We start from the raw sequence: 25,462 nt of genomic DNA on the forward strand, positions 1-25,462 counted from the left end.
GAGGAAACCCATGAGGGTCAGGGAGAATGTACAAACTCCACACAGACAGTCACTTGATGAAGAGAGTGGTGGATGTGATCTATATGGACTTCAGGTAGATTAGTTAGCAAGTTTAGATTACATGTAATACAGGGACAACTAGCCATTTGGATAACAGAACTGGCTCGAAGGTAGAAGAGACCGTGGTGATGGAGGAATGCCTTTCAAATTGAAGACCTGTGACCAGTGGTGTGCCTCAAGGATCTGTGCTGGGTCCACTGCTTTTCATCATTTATATAAATGATTTGGATGCGAATACAGGAGGTATAATTAGTAAGTTTGCAAATGACTCCAAAGTTGGAGATGTAGTGGACAGCGAAGAAAGTTACCTCCATGTACAACAGGATCTTGATTAAATGGGCCAATGAGTGGCAGATGGAGTTTAATTCAGATAAAGGTAAGGTGCTGCATTTTGGAAAGGCAAATCACAGCAGGTCTTACACACCTAATGGTAATGTCCTGGGATTGTTGTTGACCTAAGAGACCTTGGAGTGCAGGTTCGTAGTTCCTTGAAAGTGGAGTTCAAGGTCAATAGGATTGTGAACAAGGTGGATGATATGCTTTCCTTTATTGGTCAGTGCGGACGGAGACGTGACTGAGGAGGGGCCCAGGAAGGGGAGTAGTGGTCCGCGTGCACTTTTGGAATATTGTGTGCATTTCTAGTCTTTCTCCTATCAGAAGGATGTTGTGAAACATAAAAGGGTTCAGAAAAGATTTACAAAGATGTTGCCAGCGTTGGAGGATTTGAGCTTGTAGGGCGAGGCTGAATAAACTGGGGCTGTTTTGTATAGAACATTGGAGGCAGAGGGGTAACCTTAGAGATCTATAAAATCATGAGGGGCATGGATAGGGTAAATAGACAAGTTATTTTCCCTGGTGTGGGGGAATCCAGAACTAGAGGGCACAGGTTTAGGATGAGAGGGGGGCAAAATTTAAAGATGACAACTTTTTCATGCAAAGGGTGATGGGTGTGTGGACTGAGCAGAAAGAGGAAGTGGTGGAGTCTAGTACAGTTGCAACATTTAAAAGGTATTTGGTTGGGTGTGTGAATAGGAAGAGTTCACAGAGATATGGGCCGGGTGCTGGCAAATGGGACAAGATTAATTTAGGATATCTGGTCGGCAGGAACGAGTTGGACCAAAGTGTCTGTGTCTATGCTGTACATGTGTAAGACTCTCTATTGAGGCTCACCATGAACCAGGAACATAGAACTACAACCCCCACAAAAGCTATGGAGCCTGACATCCGCTGTACGCGTATATTGTTTAGGCTGATAATGATGCACTCCGGGAAATAATATTCAGCTCCGACTTTTACACTGTTTTCATTCAGTCAGACGACACTTTGCCCTACCAGGGGCTTTCAAATTTGAAAATATCGGCATGGTAACAAGCATGTTACCTGCCAGATTCTTGCAATAGTTGAATCTCCCTTCGGACTGAGGTGTTTCCAGGCGCTAATAGAGGCGATTTTAACCTTTCACCAGAATACCTGGCCGAAAATACAACAACTTCCAACGGCTCCCGACAGACTACAGTTAGCACATGCGCAGTCGGACTCCTCTGAGAGCGCGAGGGATTGGTTGAGCTGGACTGGGCTGGACGGGAGGAAAGGCGCGGGGGAGAGTTCTTATTGGCAGAGATGTGGGGGGCGGGGCTGGAGGTGAAGGGGCGGACGACCGTTGGTAGGGGCGTGGCCAGGTATCCGGGGGCGGAACGGAGGTGGCTGGGCGTGGCTTGGCTGATCAGTCGGGCCCGGGGCTGAGAGTGCGGCCAATGACAAGGGGACGTGCTGTGGGATGCGACGCGGTGAGGGGCTTTGTGACCCGAGGTGTGAAGGCGGTCTCAGTTTTGAGGGGGGGCGGGGCCATCCTAAGGGGCGGAGCCGGAGTTGCTGTATCCGCGGCCTCAGCGATAGCGTGGCCCAGGGGCGGAGCTCAGGGCCGGGGGGGCGTGGCTACGGTCTCGGTGATGGAGGCGTGACCTAGAGTGAGAGGGGCGGGGCAGCGCAGTGTCGAGGGTTGGATGGTTTGGAGCGTGGCCTGTCTGTTGACCGACCTCCAGGTGCCCCGGAAGTGTTCGTGTTGCTAAGGGTGGTTAATGACGCTGCGTGATGTGTGGAGAGGTGAGATGTTCTGTGGAGGATGTGCAGTCTGAGCGGTGTTTAATGGTGCTGTGAGCATTAAATGTCCTGGTAGATTTGGAATTTGGCTTTATTTTCACTCACCAGAGTTTGGTGTGGAGGCTGTTGGGGTGGAAAGTAAGGACAAGTGGGAGCCTAACTTTATTATGTTTTTGGGAGGGGGGGGAGTGGTTCAGAGAGGTGGAGCAAGGAATGGAGAAGGTGTGGTGTAGGGCTGTCTGGATAGAAAGGGGGAGAAAACATTGTGAGTGGAAAGTCTCCTTGTCAGAGCAGATGCAATGGAGAGGGGGGAATTGGGAGAATGGGATGCAGCCTTTGCAGGTTACAGAGTGGGAGGAGGTGTACTCCCAGGTAGTATGGGAATCTGTGGGTTTATAGTAAAGATAGGTCTATAAACTGTCGCTGGAGATGGAAAAGGAAGGTCAAGACAGGGGAGGGAGGTGTCCAAGATAGAGCAAGTGAATTTGAGGTTGGGGTGGACGTTGTTAGCGAATTCGATGAACGCCTCCAGTTCAGCCTGGGTTCAGGATGCAGTACCGATACAGCCATAATTTAGTGGCGGAAGAGTTGGGTAATAGTACCAGTATACGTACTGAATAGGGGCTGTTCGATATAATCGACAAAGAAGCAGGCGTAGCTAGGGCCCATGTGAGTGCCCATGGCTACACCCTGAATTTGCAGAAAGTGGGAAAAATTGAAGGAAAAGTTATTGAGGTGAGGACTAATTTGGCAAGGCGGTGTGTGGGGGTGGGTAAAGGGTATAGGTGTTCAGGTTCTAAAATTATTGAACTTGATATTGATTCCTGAGGCTGCAGAATCCCCAAGTGGAAAGTGAGATGCTATTCTTTCGGTTGCGCTGAACTTCACTGGAGATTCCCAGCTTGCTGAAGCAGGCCCGAGACAGCAATATTGGCCAAAGATCATGGTGGTATGTTAAAGTTGCAAGCAACTACAAGCTTGTGGTCATCTTTAAAGAGCGAATATATGGTTCCGTGAAGTGGTCACCCAGTCTGTGTTTCATCTCCCCAGTATGATGGACACCACATTGTGAGCATCAAATACAGTAGGCTAGATTGAGTGAAGTGCAGGTAAATCGCTACTTCATCTGCAAGGTGTGTCTGTGGGGAGGGAGGAGGTAAACAGGCAGATACCACGCCTTCTGTTATTGCACGAGAAGGTGTTGTGGGCTGTGAGAAGGTGTTGGGAGTGGAGAGGGCTTGGACCAGGGTGTCCTGTGGAATGCTGACAAGGGAGGGGAAAGGTCTGGTGGTGACAAACGTGGCAGCTTGTGATCCTTTGGGTGCGTCTTTGAGGATTTTAAAAGAGTGAAGGCAAAAGTGCAGGAAATGTGTTGGACATGACTAAGGGCTATGAAAACTATGGTGATAGGGAATCCTCGGTTGAAGGAAAGAAAGAGGACATTTCTGAGGACCTCCTGTGGAAGGTGGCACCATCAGAACAGGTGCAACAGATGGACAAACTGGGAGAATGGAATGGTGTCTTTACAGGCAACATGGTGTGAGAATATATAGTCCAGGTAACTGTGGGAATCGGTGGGTTTGTAGTGGATATGTGTGGTGAGTTCATCACCAGAAATGGAAACCAAAATGTCAAGGAAAGGAAGGAGGTTGGTCCAGAAAATGTGTAATTCTTTTGTGTTGGAATTTTCTTTGGTGATTATCTGTTACTTTGGCAGTTTATAACATAATAGTTAACTGGGATGTTTATTATCTTGCTATGTAGTTTCAAAATGGTCACTAGTATTTAATTTTTAAAAAAAATCCAGTTGTGAATTGGTTAAAATTGTTCCTTAAAGAGTCCTTTTCCTTTCAGTCTTAGAGCCACAAAGTCCTACAGCACGGAGACAGGTTATTTGGCTCAAACTGGTCCATGCCAACCAAAACATCCATCCACGCTAACCCCATTTCCCTTCACTTGGACCATATCCTTCTCAGGTGAAAGTGAGGACTGCAGATGCTGGAGATCAGACTCTGGATTAGAGTGGTGCTGGAAAAGCACAGCAGGTGCTTCATCAAGAATCATTGTTTCCTGATGAAGGGCTTTTGCCTGAAATGTCGATTTTCCTGCTCCTCGGATGCTGCCTGATGTGCTGTGCTTTTCCAGCACCACTCTAATCTAGGCCCCATATCCTTCTATTCTTGCCTATCCATGTATTTGTACAAATGCCTTTTGAATGTTATGATTTGGAGATGCCAGTGTTGGACTGGGGTGTACAAAGTTAAAAATCACACAACACCAGGTTATAGTCCAACAGGTTTAATTGGAAACACGCTAGCTTTCGGAGCGACGCTCCTTCATCTATCACCTGATGAAGGAGCGTTGCTCCGAAAGCTAATGTGCTTCCAATTAAACCTGTTGGATATAACCTGGTGTTGTGTGATTTTTAACTTTTGAATGTTGTTAATGTACCTGCCTCAAAACACTTCTGTTGACAGCTCATTCCATATGCATGCCACCCTCTGCGTAAAAAAAGTTGCGTAAAAAAGGTTCCCTTTTATTCTTCCCCCTCTAGCCCTCTGATGCATTTTAGTCCTCTGTTCCCCAACCCTGGGGCAAAAGACTGAGTGCATTCACCCTATCCATGCCTATCATGATCTTATACACCTCTACTCCTCAATCTCTTATGCTCTAAAGAGAAAAGTCCCAGCTTGTCCCTATAACTCAGACCCTTGAGTCCAGGCAACATCCTTGTAAATTTCTTCTGAACTCTTTCCAGTTTAGTAACATCCTTCCTAAAACAAGGTGACCAAAACTGAACATCATATTCCAATGCCTTGCACATCTGCAACATAACTTCCCAACTTCTATACTCAATGCCCTGACTGGCGAAAGCCAGTGTGCCAAAAGTCGACTTCACTGCACTGTATACATGTGTCTTCACTTTCAGAGTACTGTGCACCTGAACTCCAAGGTCCTTCTGTTCTACACTCCTCAAGGCCCTACCATTCACCATGAAACTCCTGCCTTGATTTGACTTTCCAAAATGCAAGACCTCACACTTATCTATATTAAACTCTGTTTGCCATTTCTCAGCCCACTTCCCCAGCTGATCAAGGTCCTGTTGCAATTTCTGAGAACCTTCCTGACTTTCCATGATGTCGCCTATTTTGGTGTCATCAGCAAACTTACTAATCATGCCTTGTACATTCTCATGGCATGATTAATATAAAGAACAAACAGCAGTGGGCCCAGCACCAACTCTTAAGGCACTCCACTAGTCACAGGCCTACAGTCTGACAAGCATCCTTCCACTATTACCCTCTGCTTCCTACATCAAGCCAATTGTGTATCCAATTTGCCAGCCCTCCTGGATTCCATGCGATCTAACCTTCCAGAGCAGCCTACCATGTGGAACCTTATCAAAGGCCTTACTGAAATCCATATCGATTATGTCTATTACCCTGCTTTGTCAGCCTTCCTGGTCATTTCATCAAAGAACTCTAATAGATTTGTGAGACACAAAGCCATGCTGACTATTCCTAATCAAACCCCGTCTTACCAGATGCATGTTTATCTTTCCTCTCAGAATCTTCTCAAGTAACTTATCTACCACAGATGTTAGACTTACAGGTCTGTAATTACAGGTTTTCTTTGCAGGGTTCAGCATTCGCTATACTCCAGTTGTACAGGACCTCACCTGTGGCTAACAATGATGCAAAAAATAACAACCAGAGCCCCTGCAGTTTCTTCTCTAGCCTTTTGCAGTGTTCTTGCATATGTCTGGTCAGGACCAGGAGATTTATCCATCTTCATACATTCTATTACATCTAACATCACCTCTACTGTGTTATAGATTATCCCCAAGATATGACCACCAACATCCCAAAAATTCCCAAGTCTCCATGTCTTCTCCTTTGAAAAGATGAAATCATCATAATGTAGTACAGAGCTTTGACTTCTGACAAAGATTACTGCATGTTTCAGATTCAAGGTAAAGTTAGGAATGTGCTTGATTGCAGCCTGAATTGGAAAGTGATCAGAGATGGTAAGTGATGTTTTTGTGTTGATTATTCAATCAGAGTTGAAACAAAAGCAACACTGTGATAGTCTCTTGGTATGCACATCAGGATCTTTTTTTAATTTTCTCTTTGTAATTTCCTAAGGTGCTCAACAATTCTTTTTTTAGAAATGCATAACCAGGTTGGGTATGCCACAATGTCTATCAAAAGTAAAGCATGGCTTATATCGAGTAAAATTCCCATTGTACTGTTCAATCCAAGACTCTAGACAATGATATTAGTTAGATCTTTTAACTGATCAACTTGTATAGAGTAAAGGTTCAGATATATCCTGCAATAAAAGAATGTTTCATAACTTCCCTTGTAAAGGCAATGAGACCCAATGATATGTTGATAAGTGAGATTGTAGCATATATGTTTGTATTCAGACATTCCCAGTACTTTGGACTGGATTTCCCCATCAGATACCTGGCTGGTCTGTGTTGGATGAACTTTAAAAATGGTAGATGAATCCTGATTCTGAACTACTGTTTCTTGCAGCTTTAATTATGATGCAATAAGAATGAGCTGATATCCAGCTGTACTGATGATGCTGACTCCATTTCAGATTTAGGCTTTTCAGATCCCCGGGAATTTTCATGGAGTCAAGGCTGGCTTTTTAAGGTGCTATGGTTCACACCTAGTTCAGAGGTATTTTTAACCAAAGAGAATCCCTGATTTAGAGGCAGGAGGTCATTGACAGGTAAGTTAAAGATGTGTCACTAACGTTCTGTCATAATTACTTTCCAGTGATGTTACGGGGTTGTTTGGAACAGTAAACAGTATTAAATTGAACAGCATTGTGCTCATAGAAAGTCTTCAGATGCATTAGAGGACATTATCCACTGGTTAAAAAGGGTATTCTGCATTGTGTAATGGGGTATAATTCAGATTTGGTAATGTCATGTGTCCTTTCTGCATTTATCTTTTGGTTGAAGTTCAGTTCAACCATCTGTTTAGCTGTTCCAAAGCTTTTTCAGGTGGCTGAGATTCTGGCTGACTGTAAAGGCTTTAATATTCAGCTCTGGCGTTTTTGCTGACACAGTTGTTTGGTGGAATCTCACTATAAATACTTGACTGAGTTCTAAATTACCGAATGGCACTCAGCAAAGTTTGTTGATTATAACTGTCAAAGTGATGGTTTACATTACCATGTTTATGAACAGTTAGGAGATTATTTTTAAAGTGGGTTTCAAAGTACTCCTGATTTGTTTATTTTGAGAATTATGAGCAGTTTATACAATTGTCTTTAAGTAGGTTAATTTGAGCTACATTTGTTTAGTAAGGCAGATTGATGAGCCTCCCTGAGATTTCCCAATATTATTATAGAGCTCGTGATTTCTGTTTATAATGGATGCTTGGCATAAGAATGGCTGGGTGAGGAAGATGTTAGGGTAGAGGTGAGCTGAGGGAGTATGTTGTGGTGATGGGATAGGTTGGTATGCGTTAGGGGATCTCTCATAAATCTCAAAACTATCAATGGCCCAGTGAACAGACTACCTGCCTCAGCACCCACCTGCCTCCATCCTTGCCTTGGCATTCACATGCCAAAGGAGGGCTAAAAGATAATAAAGAGAGATAAAATAAACCGAGGCAAACTTGTGGGACATTTGAAAGAAAAGGCAATAACAATATCTTTAAATATAAAAAGGAAGAGAGAGTTCAAAGTGGACATAGGCCCTTAGAAAATGAATCTGAGGATATGGTTCAGGGAAGCAGGGAACTGGCAGAGGAATTAAATAGATATTTTGCATCTGGCTTTATGAAAAGCAGCAGCACAAAGGGTTGTGGAGGTACATATACACAAAATACCAAAAGCTATAGGTACAGCAGGTAATCAGGAAAGCCAAAGGAATGTTGGCGCAGGCAGGTGGAACTAATTTAGTTTGGGAACATAGTTGGTGCAGACTCGTTGAATCGAAGTGTCTGTTTCCATGTTGTTTGGCTCTATTAGAATTTTTTGAGGAAGTTCAATCAGAGTGGATAGAGGGGAATCAATAAATGTGTTGGACTTCCAGAAGATGCTCAACGAGGTACTGCTAAAAAAAAGTCCATGGTCCATCCATATAATGACATGTATAGAGAGTTGGCTAATGGTATGGAAACACTGAGTTGGGATAAAGGGTTCATTTTCATGTTGGTGACCTGTGACCAGTGGTGTTCCACAGGGATCACCGCTGGGACTGTAACTGTTTACAATTAGAGGAAGGAAGCAAATGTACTGTACCCAAAAATAAATGGAAAGGCAAGTTGCAAAGTTGATGCAAACAATTTATAGAGAGATATTGATAGATGTAGTAAGTGTACAAAAAGTTGGCAAATAGAGTATAATTAGGAACATGTGAAGATGTTCATTTTGGAAGGGAGAGCAAAAGAGCAGCACTACAGTATCTAAACAGAGAAAAGCTGCAATTGGGTGTACATGTGTGTGAAACACAGAGCTAGCACGCAGGTGCAGCAGGTAATCAGGAAGGCTAATGAAATATTGGCCCTTATTTCAAGGGTGTGGAGTGTAAGAATAGGGAAGTCTTACTGCAGCTGGATATATTGCTGGTGAAACAAAATCTGGAGTATTGTGAGCAGTTCTTTTTCCCCTTTGTTTAAGGAAAGATATAGTTTCGTTGGAGGCACACAAGATTCAGTAGGATGATCCCTGGTATGGCAGGATTGTCTTACGAACAAAGGCTAACCCAGGTTGGGTCTCTACTCTCTGGAGTTTAGAAGAATGAGAGATGGTTTCATTGAAACATGTATGATTCTTAAGTATATTTCCCTTCATGAGAGAATCTAGCACCAGAAGGCATAGTCTCAAAATAAAGGTGGCCAATTTCTGATTGAGATGTGGAAGAATTTCATCGTAGAGGGTTGTGTTTTTGCATGTATTTAAAGCTGATCTGTATGGGAGTCCAGCCTTGCAAGGAAAACGCAGGAAATTGCATGTGAGGATTGTCAGATCAGCCATGTTCCTATTGAATAATCGTGCAGGCTTGAGAAGCAAAATGGCCTACATCTGTTCCTATTCTCATGGTCTTGTACCTCTATTTCCATCTTGGACTGCTATTGGGAGTAACCTTCCTGTTTTCTGCTGCCCCACCATTAAAATAGTACATACGGTCACCGAAAGTATCTGAAAGTCCTCTCACTCCTGATTTCTGCCTCCAAGTTGAAAATCCCCCTTTTGTTTCCATATTCTGATCGATTAATGTTTTCAGTGAATAATTCTTTCCTAACATATCTGTTTTAAATTTAACTTGTACTGATTTTAAACTTCTGTCCTTGGCTCTTACTTCTCAGGTTTACTTTGCTATGGTCTATGCTTACCTTTATGAATTTAGACTTCTTATCGATATTCCTAAATCACTTGTATATCTCAACAAGTCCCCACCTTTAGCCACCTTATTTCCAGATTGTAAAATAGTACTTTTCTTGGCTTTTCCACATAACAAATGGGATGTTTTGCCGCTTGGCATTATTTTCTATATGGTTTATAGCGTTATGACCTGAATCAACTGCAATATACACAGTGACAATAAAGTTGCAGCATAACCTCTTCAGTCCTGTAGAATGGCTTAGATCAGTTCAAGTCTCCATGAATCAATTCAATTTCAATAATTGTGTACCTATCACTAAATTTTTAAATATACAAAAACACCCTAATCATTTATCAGTGTTAATTTACTTGACCATTTATCTGCCCAGTTTCAATAATAATTTAGATTTTTCTGCAATTTCAAAAAAAAATGAGACATCTTGCCTGCACTGGTCTCCCCATTTTGCTTCTGTCAGTTTCTTCTCCTATCTGGCTATAAATGTCTGAAATGCAATGGGTCATAATTTGTTGTTGGAATTAATATGTGGTGTCTTCCATTAGTAACACTTGCCTGCACACATTTAGCTGTTTGATTTCTTTTCTAAGCCACTTGCTGCAATTGCAAGCTTTTAACAGCACTCTACATGTAGCCTTATGTTTGCAGCAAGACCTCCCTACTAACATGTTAAATGTTAGGCTAACTGGCCTATGGTCCCTCCTTTCTTGAGTAGATGTGCTACATTAGTGATTTTCCAGTTTGCTGGGACATTTCCAGAGTCCAGAGAATGTGGAAGAACATAACTAATGTATCTACTTTTTAAGACCCTGTGATTCAGGTCACCAGTCAGCCTTCAGTCCCTTTACATTTTCTCATACTGTTCGTCTAGTGATTGAAATTATTTTGTTTCTTTCTGCATCTTTATTTTCTATAGCTCTTTGGAATTTTGTTTTCTGTCATTTACCGTGAAGACAAGTACTAGCTCTGCCATTTCTAATCAACAGGGCTGCAAATAATAGTGTTAAGGTAGGGGACACATTGAAATTAAACATGCATGTAACAATGGCATTGCGGTAATCATAGTTCAATGTAGACAATAGGCAATAGGTTCAGGAGTACGCCATTCTGCCCTTTGAGCCTGCACCACCATTCAATATGATCATGGTTGATCATCCTTAATCAGTATCCTGTTCCTGCCTTATCTCTATAACCCTTGATTCCACAATCCATGAGAGCTCTATCCAACTCTTTCTTAAATGAATCCAGAGACTGGGCCTCCACTGCCCTCTGGGGCAGAGCATTCCACACAGCTCTGTGGAATGAAGTTTCTCCTCATCTCTGTCCTAAATGGTCTACCCCGTATTTTTAAGCTGTGTCCTCTGGTTCGGCACTCACCCATCAGCGGAAACATGTTTCCTGCCTCCAGAGTGTCCAATCCTTTAATAAGCTTATATGTCTCAATCAGATCCCCTCTCAGTCTTCTAAACTCAAGGATATATAAGCCCAGTCGCTCCAGTCTTTCAGTGTAAGGTAATCCCGCCATTCCAGGAATTGACCTCTTGAACCTACGCTGCACTCCCTCAATAGCCAGAAAGTCTTTCCTCAAATTTGGAGATCAGAACTGCACACAGTACTCCAGGTGTGGTCTCACCACGGCCCTGTACAGCTGCAGAAGAACCTCGACTGGGAAAACTACATGTCCAATAATACTGTGGCTGAAAATTATATTAAAAACGGAAAGAACTGTGAATGCTGTAAATCAGTGACAAAAATAGAAATTGCTGGAAACTTCCCGAAAGCTTGGTAGCATGCGTGGAAAGAAGTCAGAGTTAACGTTTCAGGTTCTTAGGAAGGGTCACTTGACCTGAAACATTAACTCTAATTTTTCTCTGCAGGTGCTGCCAACCCTGCTGAGCTTTTGCAGCAATTTATAGTTTGGCATACTGTGACTGAAGATATCCTGGAGTGTGCACTAAATGTTTTAGATCAGCGTACTGAGAAACTGACTAGAGAATCAGCGATCTGAGATTTGGTATTGTGCAATGAGAAGGAGTTAATTAATAATCTTAATCTGCAGGTCTCTGAGGGAAGAGTGACCATAACATGATAAAATACTTCGTTGGATGAACAAGGGCCTTAATTCTAAACAAAGGACATTATGAAGGTATGAGGTGGCGGTTGGCTATGATAAATTGGGCAATTTCATTAAAGGCTTGACAGCAGATAGGCTATGACTAAAGTTTAAGGAACAAATGCATGCCATGTGATAGTAATACTGGTGTAAAAAAACAGTGGGGAAAATATTCCAATCATACAATTTCATTTGATATGATGCCACAATGGGAAGTTGGTTAGCAGATTAGAAATGTTTGAGATTAATAGATCCTTGGCAGCATGAATTAGAAGTTAACTAAAAGACAGGAGAAAGCGGGTCGGTATAATTGGGCATTTTTCAGACTGAGACAAGTTGAAACAAGTGTTTCCTGGGGGTTATCACTTCAAGGAAAAATATCTTTGAAACAGAGAAGATTAAGAGGTGACCATATTGAGGTGTTTAAAATTATGAACAATTTTTACAGAGTAAAGAAGGATATTCGGTTCCTACTAGTTGGTATGTTAGTAACAAGAGGTCACAATTTCAAGGTTGCCAGCTGGAGAGCCAGGAGTGACATGAGGAGAAACTTCTTTACTCAGAGTTGTTAGGATTTGGAGTACACTGCCTGAGGAGGCAGATTCCAAGGTGTTTTCAAAAGAGAGCTAACATATATTTAGGGTGCTTCGGAAATAGTGCAGGACAATGGGACCAGTTGAGTAGCTCTTTCGGGAACCAGGGCAGACATGGTGGACCAAACCTGTAAATTCTATGAACTGTAAAGTTGATTACTTTGGTAGGAAAAACTGAAAGGCAGAGTGTTATTTAAATTTTAATAGATATGATTATAAGAGGTGAAAGATTGGGCATTGTTGATGTATGAATTCTGGTCACTGAAAGCAAGCACTCTGGGTGCAGCATGCAGTTTGAAAGGCAAATAGGATATGTGACTTTGTTGCATGAATTTTGAGCACTGGAACAAGGATGTCTTGCTGCGGTTAGACATGTGTGAGAACTTGTTCTCACTCCTGAAAGGGATCGCAACAAAGGTTCACTAGACTTATACCTTGACAAGACTGTCATATAAGGAGCGATTGTGTCAGTTATGCCTGGATACATGGATTTTAAAAGAATAAGGGGACGCAGGATCTGAGTCAATCACTTAAATGTCTGAAGGATGGATAGATTAGATGCAAGGATGGTATTACTCTCTGGCTGAGGGATTCTAGATCAAAAAGTCTGTCATCGTCCAGTAGTCTGCGTGACTGGAATGGCATTTCACCATCAACACATAGTACATATCCTTGCCGCTACCTGCAAGATGGACTGCAATAAGCCACACAGACTTTCTTGACAGCACCTTCTAATTCCATAAGTTCAAATGTCTTGAAAATTGGGCAATTATCCTTCAGGCATCATCATTGATTCCCTTTCAGTCACACCTATTTTGGTAATATCTCACTGTGCCTTCATTGTCACTAGTTCCTACAAAAGCCAGAACACCTAAAGTCTGAAGGGAATTAAGAAGATCCAGAAGATATAAATAGCCTGGCAGTGTACAATGCATCACAGTGGCATAATCATAAGTTCAACATACTAAATCTTTTAATAAAACAAAGAACTGTGGATGCTGGAGATCTGAAACATGCAAAAAACAGAAATTGCTTGAGAAACTCAGCAGGTCCGGTAGCATCTGTGAAGAGTAGAGTTAGTGACCCTTCTTTCAGAACTAAATTTTAGTCATAGCACTGTTTAGAAAATATTGGAGAGTTTTCAAACTATTGTATTTTGAAGTTTTGTTTCTTCCTTTCGGCAAACAACTTTGAAAATATTTAACCTGTAAATGAGCAAACTGTTTGTTTGTGTTTTAGGGATCAAAACACAAAAAAGGATTCCGAGGTGAGTAATCCGTATGCCATCTTGTTTTGGACAATTGCTTGTAATAATTTAAAGAGAAAGAAACATTTTCTGAAGGGGAATCTTTTGTTTTTGTAAAACAGTATGAACTGAAATAATTGCACTGAATACAATCACAACCTTGATTTTGAACCATTGTGCAAGTGAATCGAGAGCCTGCCTTAGATGACAACCTACTGGGGTACATATTGCATTTAAAAGAAACAGAAAGCTAGCATATTATCTCTGAAATGCTTTTCAGCTTTCTAAATACAATCTCTTGCAATTTTTCTGTGTTACAGTTGAAAACAAAAACAATTCAGAACCTAGAATTACAGATGAATGGGGAATTATGAGAGATGTTCTCCTTTCCGTCCTGTTCTCTTCACTCATTACTGCTTGCTAATTTAAATGGAAATGTTAGGCAGGCTGGATTGTTGATTTCTCCACATATCCCATTCACGCCTAGACACTGAGTGTTCCATGTGTCTTTGGCCTGATGCATAGATGTTTGCAGATGGATACAGAAGGTGGGCATTTTTTTTCTTGTGTAGTTATTTGCTACTAGCTGTGTGTGCTAAAGAGAAGTGTGTAGTCGAGTTACTGTGGGACTGTTGCACTATCTGATACTTTGATGACATGTATAGCTTGGTACAAGGCAGTATTTAAAAGTTTTCAGATGGTATGAAACTCGGAAGCATTATGAGAAGTGATAAAATGCTGTGGGACTTTGGCAAGTTGGTAGAATAAGTGGACAGGTGATAAATAAAGTCAGCAGGGAGAACTATAAAATGATTCATTTTGGTAGGAAGAGCATATAACTAAAAGAAGATACAATTCTAAAAGAGTGTGCAGGAGCTGAGAGACCTGGGTGTATGTGCATAAATCACTAAGGATATTTGAGAGTGCAGTTAATGAAGCACACTGTTTCCCACACTTTACCAATGGTGGCATGGAATACAAGAGCACGGAAGTTGTTTAAATTGTTAAACCTCAACTGGGATATTGCATTTTGTTCTGGGGACCACACGTTAGGAAGTATGTGAAGGCATTGAACAGTGCAGAAAAGATTGATGAGTGGTTCCAGGGATGAGACACATCAATTAAGAAGGTAGATTGGAGAAGTTAAGACATTTCCTTAGAGAAAGATGGAAACCAGGAGGAACCCGAGACAGATATTGAAATCATGAGGGGCCTGGATAGAGTAGATAGGGAGAAACAGTTTCAACTTCTGAAGGGATCAAGAACAAGAAGGCACAGATTTAAAATAATTGGTAAAAGAAGCAAAAACAATGCAAGTTTTGTTTAGTATAGGGAGTGGTTTGAGTCTAGAATGCACTCTCCAAATGAGTTGTGCAAGCAGGTTCAATCGAGACATTCAATAAAGAATTGGACTGTTATCTGAAAAGAAACAATAAGTAGGGTCGTAGAGTGAAGCAGGAGAATGGTATGAAGGGAAATGTTCATTTGGAGAGCTGGTGCAGACATGATGCATCGATTAACCGCCTTCTGCATTGCAACAATTCTTTCATTCAGAGATTTTCCGAGGAATCTGTTCAGAGCATTGGCACAAATAATATTAACTGAGACAAACTTGACCCATATGCCAGGCTTCCTGAGCTCTGATGTTAGAGCTACTAAGCTCAAACACTACCGATGCTTCCTATTATTCTCTGAAACACATGCAGCAACCAAATCTTTACCCACTTTTGTGTCTGCTCCACTGTAAAATCATAAATGTCCAAATGGAATTGGATATAGGGTTGAATAAGAATATTTCATGCCTTTATTGCTGGGAACAAAAGTGAGGTCGTCTGATATTATTATATGTATCTTATATTTCAGAATCAATTGATAATGTTCTGGATGACCTCCTTGGAAAAGATGGTAGGGTGCAATTACTTTCTCTTTTGACAATCCAGAGTTGTTAGGTTAGTACTTAACCACAGCAATTCTAAAAACAATCAGTTTATGGAAAGTGTGCATTTCTGGTGTAGCCGGCATTTGTAACCCATCCCTCATTGCCATGAACGGAGTGGTTTGCTGGGACCATTTCAGAGGGCAGTTAAGAGTCCATCACATTGCTGTGAGTCTGGAGACATTTGTGTGCCAGACCAGTAAGATTTCTTTCTGGAAAGGACATTAGTGATCCAGGGTTTTCAATGGAAATGGACGGTTGTTTCTTGATACCATTACTGAAACTAGCTTTCAATTCTTGATTTTCTTTTAATAAATGAATTTAAATTTCACCAGCTGCCGTGGAGGAATTTGAACTCTTGTTCTCAGAGCATTAACTGGGCTCCCAGGATACTGGTTTAGAGACATTACCGCTATGAGAGTAGTCTGTGTCACAGACATACTTAAGTAATTCTGTTTAATTGGAAAGCCCCAGGGCAAATATCTGAAGTTCAGTTTGTAGGACACTGCTAACATTGAACAGCATAATGGTAAAGAGAAATTAAAGCAAGTAGTGACAGAAAATTGATGCTAACTTTAGTTTTGATATCCTAAAAACTTCCTGAAATAGTAGACTTTGGAGGTATGATTAAGGAGAAGGGGCAGTTCATGGCGTTCCATCTTCAACATGCTGGGGATCCAGGGAGGAGAACAGTTCTTTTATTTTTATTCAATCAGTAGAGCTGCAAGTAAATAGGACAGAGAAGGTGGTGCTTAGTATGCTTTCCTTTATTGGTCAGAGTATTGAATACAGGAGTTGGGAGATCATGTTGCAGCTGTACAGGGCATTGGTTAGGCCACTTTTGGAATATTGCATGCAATTTGGGTCTCCTTCCTATTGGAAAGATATTGTAAAACTTGAAAGAGTTCAGAAAAGTTTTACAAGGATGTTGCCAAGGTTGGAGGATTTGAGCTACAGGGAGAGGCTGAACAGGCTGGGGCTGTTTTCCCTGGAGCGTCGGAGGCTGAGGGGTGACCTTACAGAGGTTTATAAAATAATGAGGGACGTGGATATGATAAATAGACAAAGTCTTTTCCCCAGGGTAGGGGAGTCCAGAACTAGAGGGCATAGGTTTAGGGTAGAGGGACAAGATATAAAAGGGATCTAAGAGGCAACTTTTTCATGCAGAGGATGGTATGTGTTTGGAATATTATGGACAAGGCCAGATACAAACTTTGCTATTTGATTTAAGCAAATGTACAGTGGATATTCTTGGAGAGAATTAGCTGGTCTGACTACTTACTTTTAAACAAAAACAGAATTTATTTACAAGATTACTGAATGAAACACAAAGAACAGAAAACCGAATACCGAATAATTTATCCTATCTGAATACCCAACAGACTATTCTGACTTAATGATGCTGTTCCAAAATACATGCAACAATCCCAATAAACATCCCTTGGCACAAAAAGGTAAAATGAAACAAAGGTTTACAGGCTTGAAGTTAGACAGAAGAGAGAGTGCATCTTCTCGTACACACACTTCTGCTGAACTGCCAGAGCTACTGAACTGACCACTCCCCTTCATTCTACAAGTTTTTTTTAAACTTGAAAGCTTCTGTCCAAGGCAGTATCTGTTAGCTGTAAACAAATGGGCCCTAAAATCTATACAAACTCTCAGACTTTTTGGAGTCTGGGCCATTTATAAACTCTCTGAAAAAAAATCATGAACGACATAACCTTGTCAGAATGAGCTGCCAGAGGAAGTGGTGGAAGCTAGTACAACTGCAGCATTTAAAAAGCATCTGGATGGCTATATGAATAGGAAGAGTTTAGAGGGATATGGGCCAAGTGCTGGCAAATGGGACTAAATTAGGTTAGGATATCTGGTTGGCGTGGACAAGTTGGATCAAAGGATCTGTTTCTGTGTTGTACATCTCTATGACTCTATGTGCATCTGTCATGTCAAGACATCCATTGCCATGCTGAGGTTCTGAATTAAACTGCCCGTCAACTTATACCTATAGAATTTCTATTTGCCTGGTGAAATTTAAAATCCAGGAAACTTAGAGACAAGTCGATAGAATAGAGAACTGCGTATACTTACAGTACAATACCATTAGATCATCCGGTTTGTGCTTGCATTCTGCTGGAGTATTTGGAAACCAATCCTCTTGTTTGTTTATTTTCCATACTCTAGTATTATAATTTGCATTGAATATTTATTAGCCCAGATTTTGCACTTCCCATTGACCTTGAAGAAAGCTGCCTGCAAAGACTTTTCCTTTCCTGGCATTTGTGTAAATCTGAAGTCCAGTAAAGGAGCTTCCAGATGTCCAACAGCAGTGATGACATCATGCATTGCAAGCAGCCAATAATATTGAAGTGTTCTCATCGATAACAAGTCAAGAAGTTTTTAAAAAAAACACCAATTCCCTCACTTCTGGCTTTTAAAGCTTCCAGCTTATAAAATAATTCATTGGGACAGAGATATTGGACAAGTTGAAGTATTATATATTTTAATGTTAATTCTTAAATTTGAGGAATTTAGTAAAATGGAGAAATTTGACTACCGTCTTTTATAAGTTTACGTACATTTGAACATTCAAGAATTATATGTTAAAATGCTCCCTATTCAACCATCATTCAATGTCTTCTCATGGAATGTATATTCCTTTGGTTTTCTTCCAAAGAATATTTCATTCCTCCAAATGAAATTGCATCTGCCACCCAGTCTGCCCATTTCATTAACTTGTTTACATCCCAAATGCGCACATGGACATTACTGGAATTTAACATTGATAAACCTTATATCTTATCAGTTGCACTCTCCTTATTAAAAGGAAAGAATGTAGATAATGGCTTGTATGACCTGAGGAGATCCAAAAGTATTTCACAGACTCTGAAATCATTTAAAATATAGGTGCTCTTGTAATGCAAGTACAATATTTGGACAAGTTGGTTTTAGACAAATGGAAGGGACTGTGTATTTGGAATAAAAGGCAAATGAGAAGAAATTTTAAATGAATAGTGAGAAAATTAACATCCAGAAAATTGAAACAAGAAAGCTTGAGCTGAAGTGAACAGTGAAGATTGGTGAATGATACCTGAGTAACATCATTGCTGCCTGTCAAATGAGTTTAAAAAGTAAAACCAATGCCTTTTGCATTGAGTCATAACTGCTTTCGTTCCTGGTTAATCTATTGTTGATTCTAACAACTCTTAGCAAATCACAGTGAACACACTGATCTATGTACATCTCCATGCATTGACTGAAATCTCTACAGTGGACAGAAGTAGCAATGTAATACCTTATTTTTCGCTTTATATTGTGTCTACATTCAATCCATGGTTTAAGGCACTGTGAATGTGCTAACAGTTTTATTTCTGTCACTTTTTGTCTTTGTAGATGCATCTCCCAGTAAACCTGCTTCACCAGTTACAAAGTCAGGAGGCAACCTCAAGACATCATCCAGAACCAGCAGAAAGTATGCAAGCAAGCTGGACTAATAAGCATGCTCTGTGGATATTTATCGTGTTTAGCCAGGGATTTAAATTACAGGAATTTAAAGTTTTTGAGCTTTTAACATGAAATGGCGTTTATTCAAAGAAACATTCAAACACAAACTTAATGTCCAATGTGTTAGGACTTCACTGTAGAAAACACACTGACAATTGATCTCCACCATTCTACAAATGGTTATAAACGTCAGTTATCAGTTTAAATCATCAAGATGACCAATTTGCCTGACAGACTAGTAATCAGAACAAATGCAATTCCCACCAGCTTTCAATATTTGCAGGAAATAATTCTATTCATTGTATATGCACATTTCTTAATCAATGGCAAAGCGAAGATATGGCCACTAATCTAATCCTATGTGAATTAAACTGTAACCTCTTAAAATCTAAATATAACACATCTATGCACTAATAAGAGAAAAACTAGATGATTTGACATAAATATTATGGGTGGAAAAAGAGAGGCAGGGAAACAAACTTCTGAAAAATCAAAGTCCAAACTGCAAGGATGAGTTAAGATGTGTCTCTGTTATTGTGACAATTGCATTGAAGATGCTGTGATGTCTGTAAAACAATGGTTATTCTTTGTTTCGGTAGTTAACTGGGTGGACCTAAGTTTCTTCTTGTAATAGAAATCCTCTTTTACATTTCTGAGTATTTGTTTTTGTTTTCTCACTCACTTAGACAGAAGGGAGGGGTATATTTGCTGTTTGTTTTCTGGATGTTTTTGGCTGCACTGCTTTCACAAGTTAGTAGCAAACTGCACCTTAACATCTGAGGACTGTCATCAAGCAGTTTCTCTGAGCTCAAAAACTCCTGATGCGGCTCTTCAACAATAATATAATGACCTTCCTGTTCTAAAAGCAACATAGTCTTATGCAATTAAAAATAATCATGCAACCCCATTTGATTTAATATATCTCCTGGTGATTTAGCTATATAACAATTTCCAACTTCAGTTACAGGTCTAATAAGAAAAGATTTACGGTCCCTTACAAATGTAGTTTATAGTTTATTCACAATAAAAGTGCAGATTGAAATTAAACATACAAATTGAAATTAATGTAATGTTTGCCCTGAGGTCATCCTGATGAGTGGAGATTAATACAGCTTGCATTTCCGTGAGTTTCCTTGATTTGTAAAAACTATTGTAGCAAGTGTCTTAAGGATTCACTGATCTTTTGAGATTAATGCAACGAGTGCTGTAGGGTGGTTCTGATTTGTGCAATGGCCATTCTTTCTCTTCAGGTCATTGCTGGATGATGACTTTTTTAATAAATTGGCAGAGGATATCAATAAGGACAATGAGGTTAGTCTACATCTTTTGGTTTTGCGTGCTTGTCTCATAGTATAGCCTATAGTTTGAACAAAGCCTAATTTAACACCAAGACTCTCATACCAACAGATTTTGAGTTCAATTCTCAATTTGCTGTGAGTTAACTGAATTCTGCTGTGGGGTATATATTGTCAGTTACCAAACGCCCCAGATTCCTGGCTGGTGAGAAAAACTTATTGTTGCTGTTCGGACTCCTATCAGTACATAAAAAGAAGAGCTAAAATAAATGTTGATCCCTTGGAAGCAGCATGGTAGCCCATTGATTAGCACTGCTGCCATATAGCACTAGGCATGATTCCAATCTTGTGCGATTGACTGTGTGGAGTTTGGAGGCTCTTCTTTTTGTCTGCATGGGTTTCCTCTGGGTGATCCGGTTTCCTCCCAGAGGAAACCCATGCAGACAGAAATGTGCAGGTTAGGTGGATTGGCCATTCTAAATTATCCCATCGTGTTCAGGGATGTGCAGGCTAGGTGGGGTAGCCATAGGAAATGCAGGGTTACAGGGATAGGGTAGAGGTGTGGACCTGAATGGGATGGTCTTCAGAGGGTCAGAGCAGATTTGATGGACCTCTATCTGTACTGTAAGAGTTCTATGATGCTAAGCAACAACAGGAGAAATCATCATGGGGAATGAGGAAATAGCAGACACAGTGAACAAACATTTTGGCTCAGATTTTGTGATAATCTGCAGTATAGAGTCATAGAGATGTACAGCACGGAAATAGACCCATTGGTCCAACCTGTCCAGGCTGACCAGATATCCTAAATAAATGTAGTCCCATTTGCTAGCATTTGACCCATATCCCTCTGAACCCTTCCTATTCCATTCAGATGCCTTTTAAATGTTGTAATTGTACAGCTGTACTAGCTTTCACCACTTCCTCTGGCAGCTCATTCCATACATGTTGTGAAACTTGAAAGGGTTCAGAAAAGATTTACAAGGATGTTGCCAGAGTTAGAGGACTTGAGCTATAGGGAGAGGTTGAATATGCTAGGGCTGTTTTCCCTGGAGCATTGGAGACTGAGGGATGACCTTATAGAGGTTTATAAATTCATGAGGGGCATGGGATGGGTAGGATAAATAGACAAAGTCTTTTCCCTGGGGTGGGGGAGTCTAGAACTAGAGTTTAGGGTGAGAGGGGAAAGATATAAAAGGGATCTAAGGGGCAAGGTTTTCATGCGGAGGGTGGTGCGTGTATGGAATGAGCTGCCAGAGGATGTGGTGGAGGCTGGTACAATAGCAACATTTAAAAGGCATCCAGATAGGTATATGAATAGGAATGGTTTGGATATGGGCCAGATGCTGACAGGTGGGACTAGATTTGGTTGGGATATCTGGTCGACCTGGACGAGTTGGACCGAAGGGTCTGTTTCCGTGCTGTACATTTCTATGACTCGATGTATCACCCTCTGTGAAATGTTACCCTCAGAACCCTTTGAAATCTTTCTCCTCTGACCTTAGTCTATTTACCCCATCCATGCCCCTCATGAGCTTATAAACCTTTATAAGGTCACCCCTCAGCCTCCAATGCTCCAGGGAACGTAGCCCCAGCCTATTCAGCTTCTCCCCATAGATGGAAGATGTGAATCCTTTGGAATTCATGATGTAACAGACTGTGAGCAAATTGTCCAGGGAGTTAAAGGTTCCACTGGCAATTTCAGAGGAGTCACTACACTTGGACTCCTCTGAAAGTTTCCATTTAAATTGAAGAATTTGGAAGGTTCTGCTGCAGTTAAATAAATAGTAAGGAAACATTAGTCTATTAAAAACTTGTCTTCCTCCCAAGTAACTATTAAAGAGAACCATCCACCCCCAATTTACCTCATACCCACAAGTACACCACATCCAGATCTCTTGCAATCCCAGATCCTGACCTGACTATACCCACCCTCTGGATCTGAAGCCCTCAACTAACACCTCCACCATCTGGAACTTTAATTCTTTTCTACTCCTGGGACCCCTCTCACCCTAGTTTGTGGGACCAAGAGCTGTCAAAGCTGCTGTCTATGATACTGGACCTTTAAATCACAGAATAAGACAATTGACTGCTTTGGAAAATGTATATGGATTGGCCAGGAAGTGCAGAACAGGAGCATTTCCCAGTTGACAGGCTGTAACTAGCTAAGTGCTGGGACATGAACTAATTACAATCTAAATAAGTGACTTGGACAAAGAGAGCAAGAATGATGTTTTTAAGTTTGTTGACCATACTAAGTGATGACAAGATATGAATGCGATGTACCAATATGCAGTGTACAATAAAATATAAAACAAGTATAACTTGACCTTAGGAAGGCTTTTATAAATGTGTGTTTATAAATTGCAAGCAATGTAGCTGAGTTCTTAATTACAGTGGAATATTTACACTAAGGTTAAATTGGTTGAAGCATGTCTGAGTGTTCTATATAGAACTGTCTTGCAGCATTATGCTATTGCTGACTTTAAGGACTTTCCTGGTTTTTTTTCTGTAGGAGTCAGAGATTTCAGATGCTGATCCTCAGGCTTTGTTAGAAACTATGAAGGTAAGAAAAGTATTTGTGTTTCAATTGATAACAACCAATATGTTTTGCTGCTGTGGTATAGACCACATTGAATAACAGGACAGGGTGATTATGAGCCTGTACTGTAACTCTTTTGGTTACAGATCCTCTTATCCATTTCAGCTGAGCCCGTAGATTACATGTTGATCCCACTATTACTCCCTGTTATCCCCAATGTCTGTTTGGTTTTATAGAATCATTCCGTATTACAGCACCCTTTGGCTGAACTCATGAATGCTGACCAGATTTCCCAAACTAAACTAGTCCCATTAACCAGTGTTTGCACCATATCCCGCTAAACCTTTTCTATCCAGATCCCTGTCCAAAGTCTTTTATGTATTGTAATTGTACCCACCTCGACCACTTCCTCTGGCAGCTTGTTCCATATATGCACCACCCTATGTGTGAAAAACCTGCCCCTTGGGTCCCTTTTAAATCTTTCCTCTCTCATCTTACACCTATGCCCTCCAGTTTTTGCACCCTTTCCAGTTTAATAACATTCTTCTTATAGCAGGATAATCAGAACTGGACACAGTACTCCAAATGTGGCCATACCAATATCTTGTACACTGTGTCCTAACACCTGCACTCAGTGCTCTGACCAAAGAAAGCAAGCGTGCCAAACGCCTTCTTCGCCAACCTGTCTACCTGTGACAGCACTTCGAAGGAACTATATACCTGAACCCCTAGTACTCTTTGTTTGTCAACACTCACCAGGGCCCTTTCATTAGCTGTGTAAGTCCTGTCCTGGTTTGTTTTACCATAATGCAGCACCTCACATTTACCTTAATTAAACTCCATCCACCATTCCTTGGCCCACTAGCCTAGTTGATCAAGAGCCCGTTGTACTCTTAATGTACTGAATTTAATCTTCAACATTTGGCCTTTCAGAGCCACTGCCTTATGCAAGTTAGCTGTATTTAATTCTTATACGTGTTTAGTTCATAACTTGATTACTTTTACTTCAATAACTTGTAACAGAATTTTGTAATGAACAAACCTTTATCTTGGTTAAAACTAGAATTTCGTTGGTTATTTTGAAATGGAATTCCATAAATTAAAAGGGGGGCTACATATGCATATATGTATTTTATACCACTTTAATTAATGCTACAAATGGGGACAAATTGGCAGACTTAAAAATTTGCATTTACTGGTGCTTGAGTTGACAATACACATCAGTCGGAATTGGTAAGGTCAACATTTGGGTTAGGGTATCGCAGTGGTTGAAAGACAAAGAACAGCAGACCGGGGAGCAGTTGGTTTTTGAGTCTGGGGGTGGAGAGCAGCACGCCTCCTTCCTGTTATGAATTTAGGAAAATATATATTTAAAATTACATTATTTGTTGTGAATCCTGACAAAGCATACACATTCAGGCATGTGTACTGACATAGGGTTAGTTTGTGCTAAATTAGATTAATTTTACTTATTACTTAATTTAGGGGGTCAGTTTGCTCAGTTGACTGGATGGCTGGTTTGCAGTGCAGTGTGATGCTAACAACGTGGGTTCAATTCCCGCACTGGTTAAGGTGACCATGAAGGACACTCCTTCTCAACTTCTCCCCTCGTCTAAGGCAGATTAAACACTACTAGTCATCCCTCCTTGATGAGACAGTAGCAGTATGGCCCTCTGGGACTATGGCAATTTTGTTTTGCCTTTACAAATTCTTAGTTCATTTTTGATGAACATCACCTTATGAGATTGGGACAGTTCACCAAGAGTTGCAGACATCATGGATCAACCCAATGTTGTTTGTTCATCTTTAGGTGAATTTGAGGAAATTCAGTGGCATGTGGAAGGCAATGAGACACAACTTGAGTATTTCATAATGACAAGAGAATGATTGTTCTTTAACTCAGGATGATATGAGTCTTTGAATGAAGCTTGCATGCTTGGGAGCTTCTATTCAATTGAAGTATTTGCCCATTTTAGCTGGTGCCCACTGTGGGCTGATGAGGAGCATCAGTGAGTTGCAGCATTGTATATTGTGGCTGTCACATGCTGACAGCTGTGTGCTGGTGCTGGGTAGTGCTGCGGAAGGCAAGCACAAATGTGGCTTTCCCTATGCAGTGTCAAATTGCTGTGTTTCTGTCACCCAATACTCATACCTGCAAGTCCTGAGTCTCCATTTGCCCTGTACACATGCACTGTTGACATGGTGGACAGATGAGCTGGTCTCTGGTTAATTGCCAGTCTCTAACATCCGATTGCAGGCATTGATTTTAAAGAACATCTGAAGGAACATCTATGGACAATGGTGAATTCAAGGGGGGTGATGGTATGAGATTCAACTAGGCTGATGACATTGAATAGCAAAAGTTGTTGTGACACTCTGACTTATTGGGGCTGAGATCTCCTGGAAGGTATGCAAGACCAATATTAATTAACACTTGTGTGGTCATGGCTTGCCAGGAACATGCTGATAGGTGTATAGTGAGATTCTCCAGGCTGTTTTGGCAAATTGCCTCCGTATTACGAGGTCGCTGGATAATGGTATCCCATACAAATTTGATCATGGATGCAAGGGCCTGCCCATCAAGTACCCAGGCCTGCTCTTCTAGTTTTCCTTTCATGGTTTTCCTGTCACCTTTCTCCTTAAGGGCATCTCCATTTAGGTCCACCTTGTAATCCTTCTCCTTTGCTGATATTGCTTTTTAGCTGGCATC

General features: G+C 40.9%; 1 protein-coding gene across 13 annotated transcripts in view; it reads left to right on the forward strand.

Annotated features, from left to right (window-relative positions):
- The first annotated feature begins 1,818 nt into the window (after window positions 1-1,818).
- LOC140463826 (fas-binding factor 1 homolog) overlaps window positions 1,819-25,462 on the forward strand; it is a 115,348-nt gene continuing 91,704 nt past the window's right edge. For 3 of the 13 annotated variants that reach the window (XM_072558189.1, XM_072558199.1, XM_072558202.1), the window contains exons 1-7: window positions 4,613-6,903; window positions 11,586-11,672; window positions 13,472-13,499; window positions 15,342-15,383; window positions 18,805-18,883; window positions 20,166-20,226; window positions 22,726-22,776. In XM_072558189.1, the coding sequence (XP_072414290.1) occupies window positions 11,667-11,672; window positions 13,472-13,499; window positions 15,342-15,383; window positions 18,805-18,883; window positions 20,166-20,226; window positions 22,726-22,776 (267 nt within the window). In that variant the 5' untranslated portion in view covers window positions 4,613-6,903; window positions 11,586-11,666. The other 10 variants (XM_072558190.1, XM_072558194.1, XM_072558193.1 and 7 more) reach the window with 10 other exon arrangements.

Source organism: Chiloscyllium punctatum, chromosome 39, assembly GCF_047496795.1.
Source record: "Chiloscyllium punctatum isolate Juve2018m chromosome 39, sChiPun1.3, whole genome shotgun sequence".
Classification (NCBI taxonomy): Eukaryota; Metazoa; Chordata; class Chondrichthyes; order Orectolobiformes; family Hemiscylliidae; genus Chiloscyllium; species Chiloscyllium punctatum.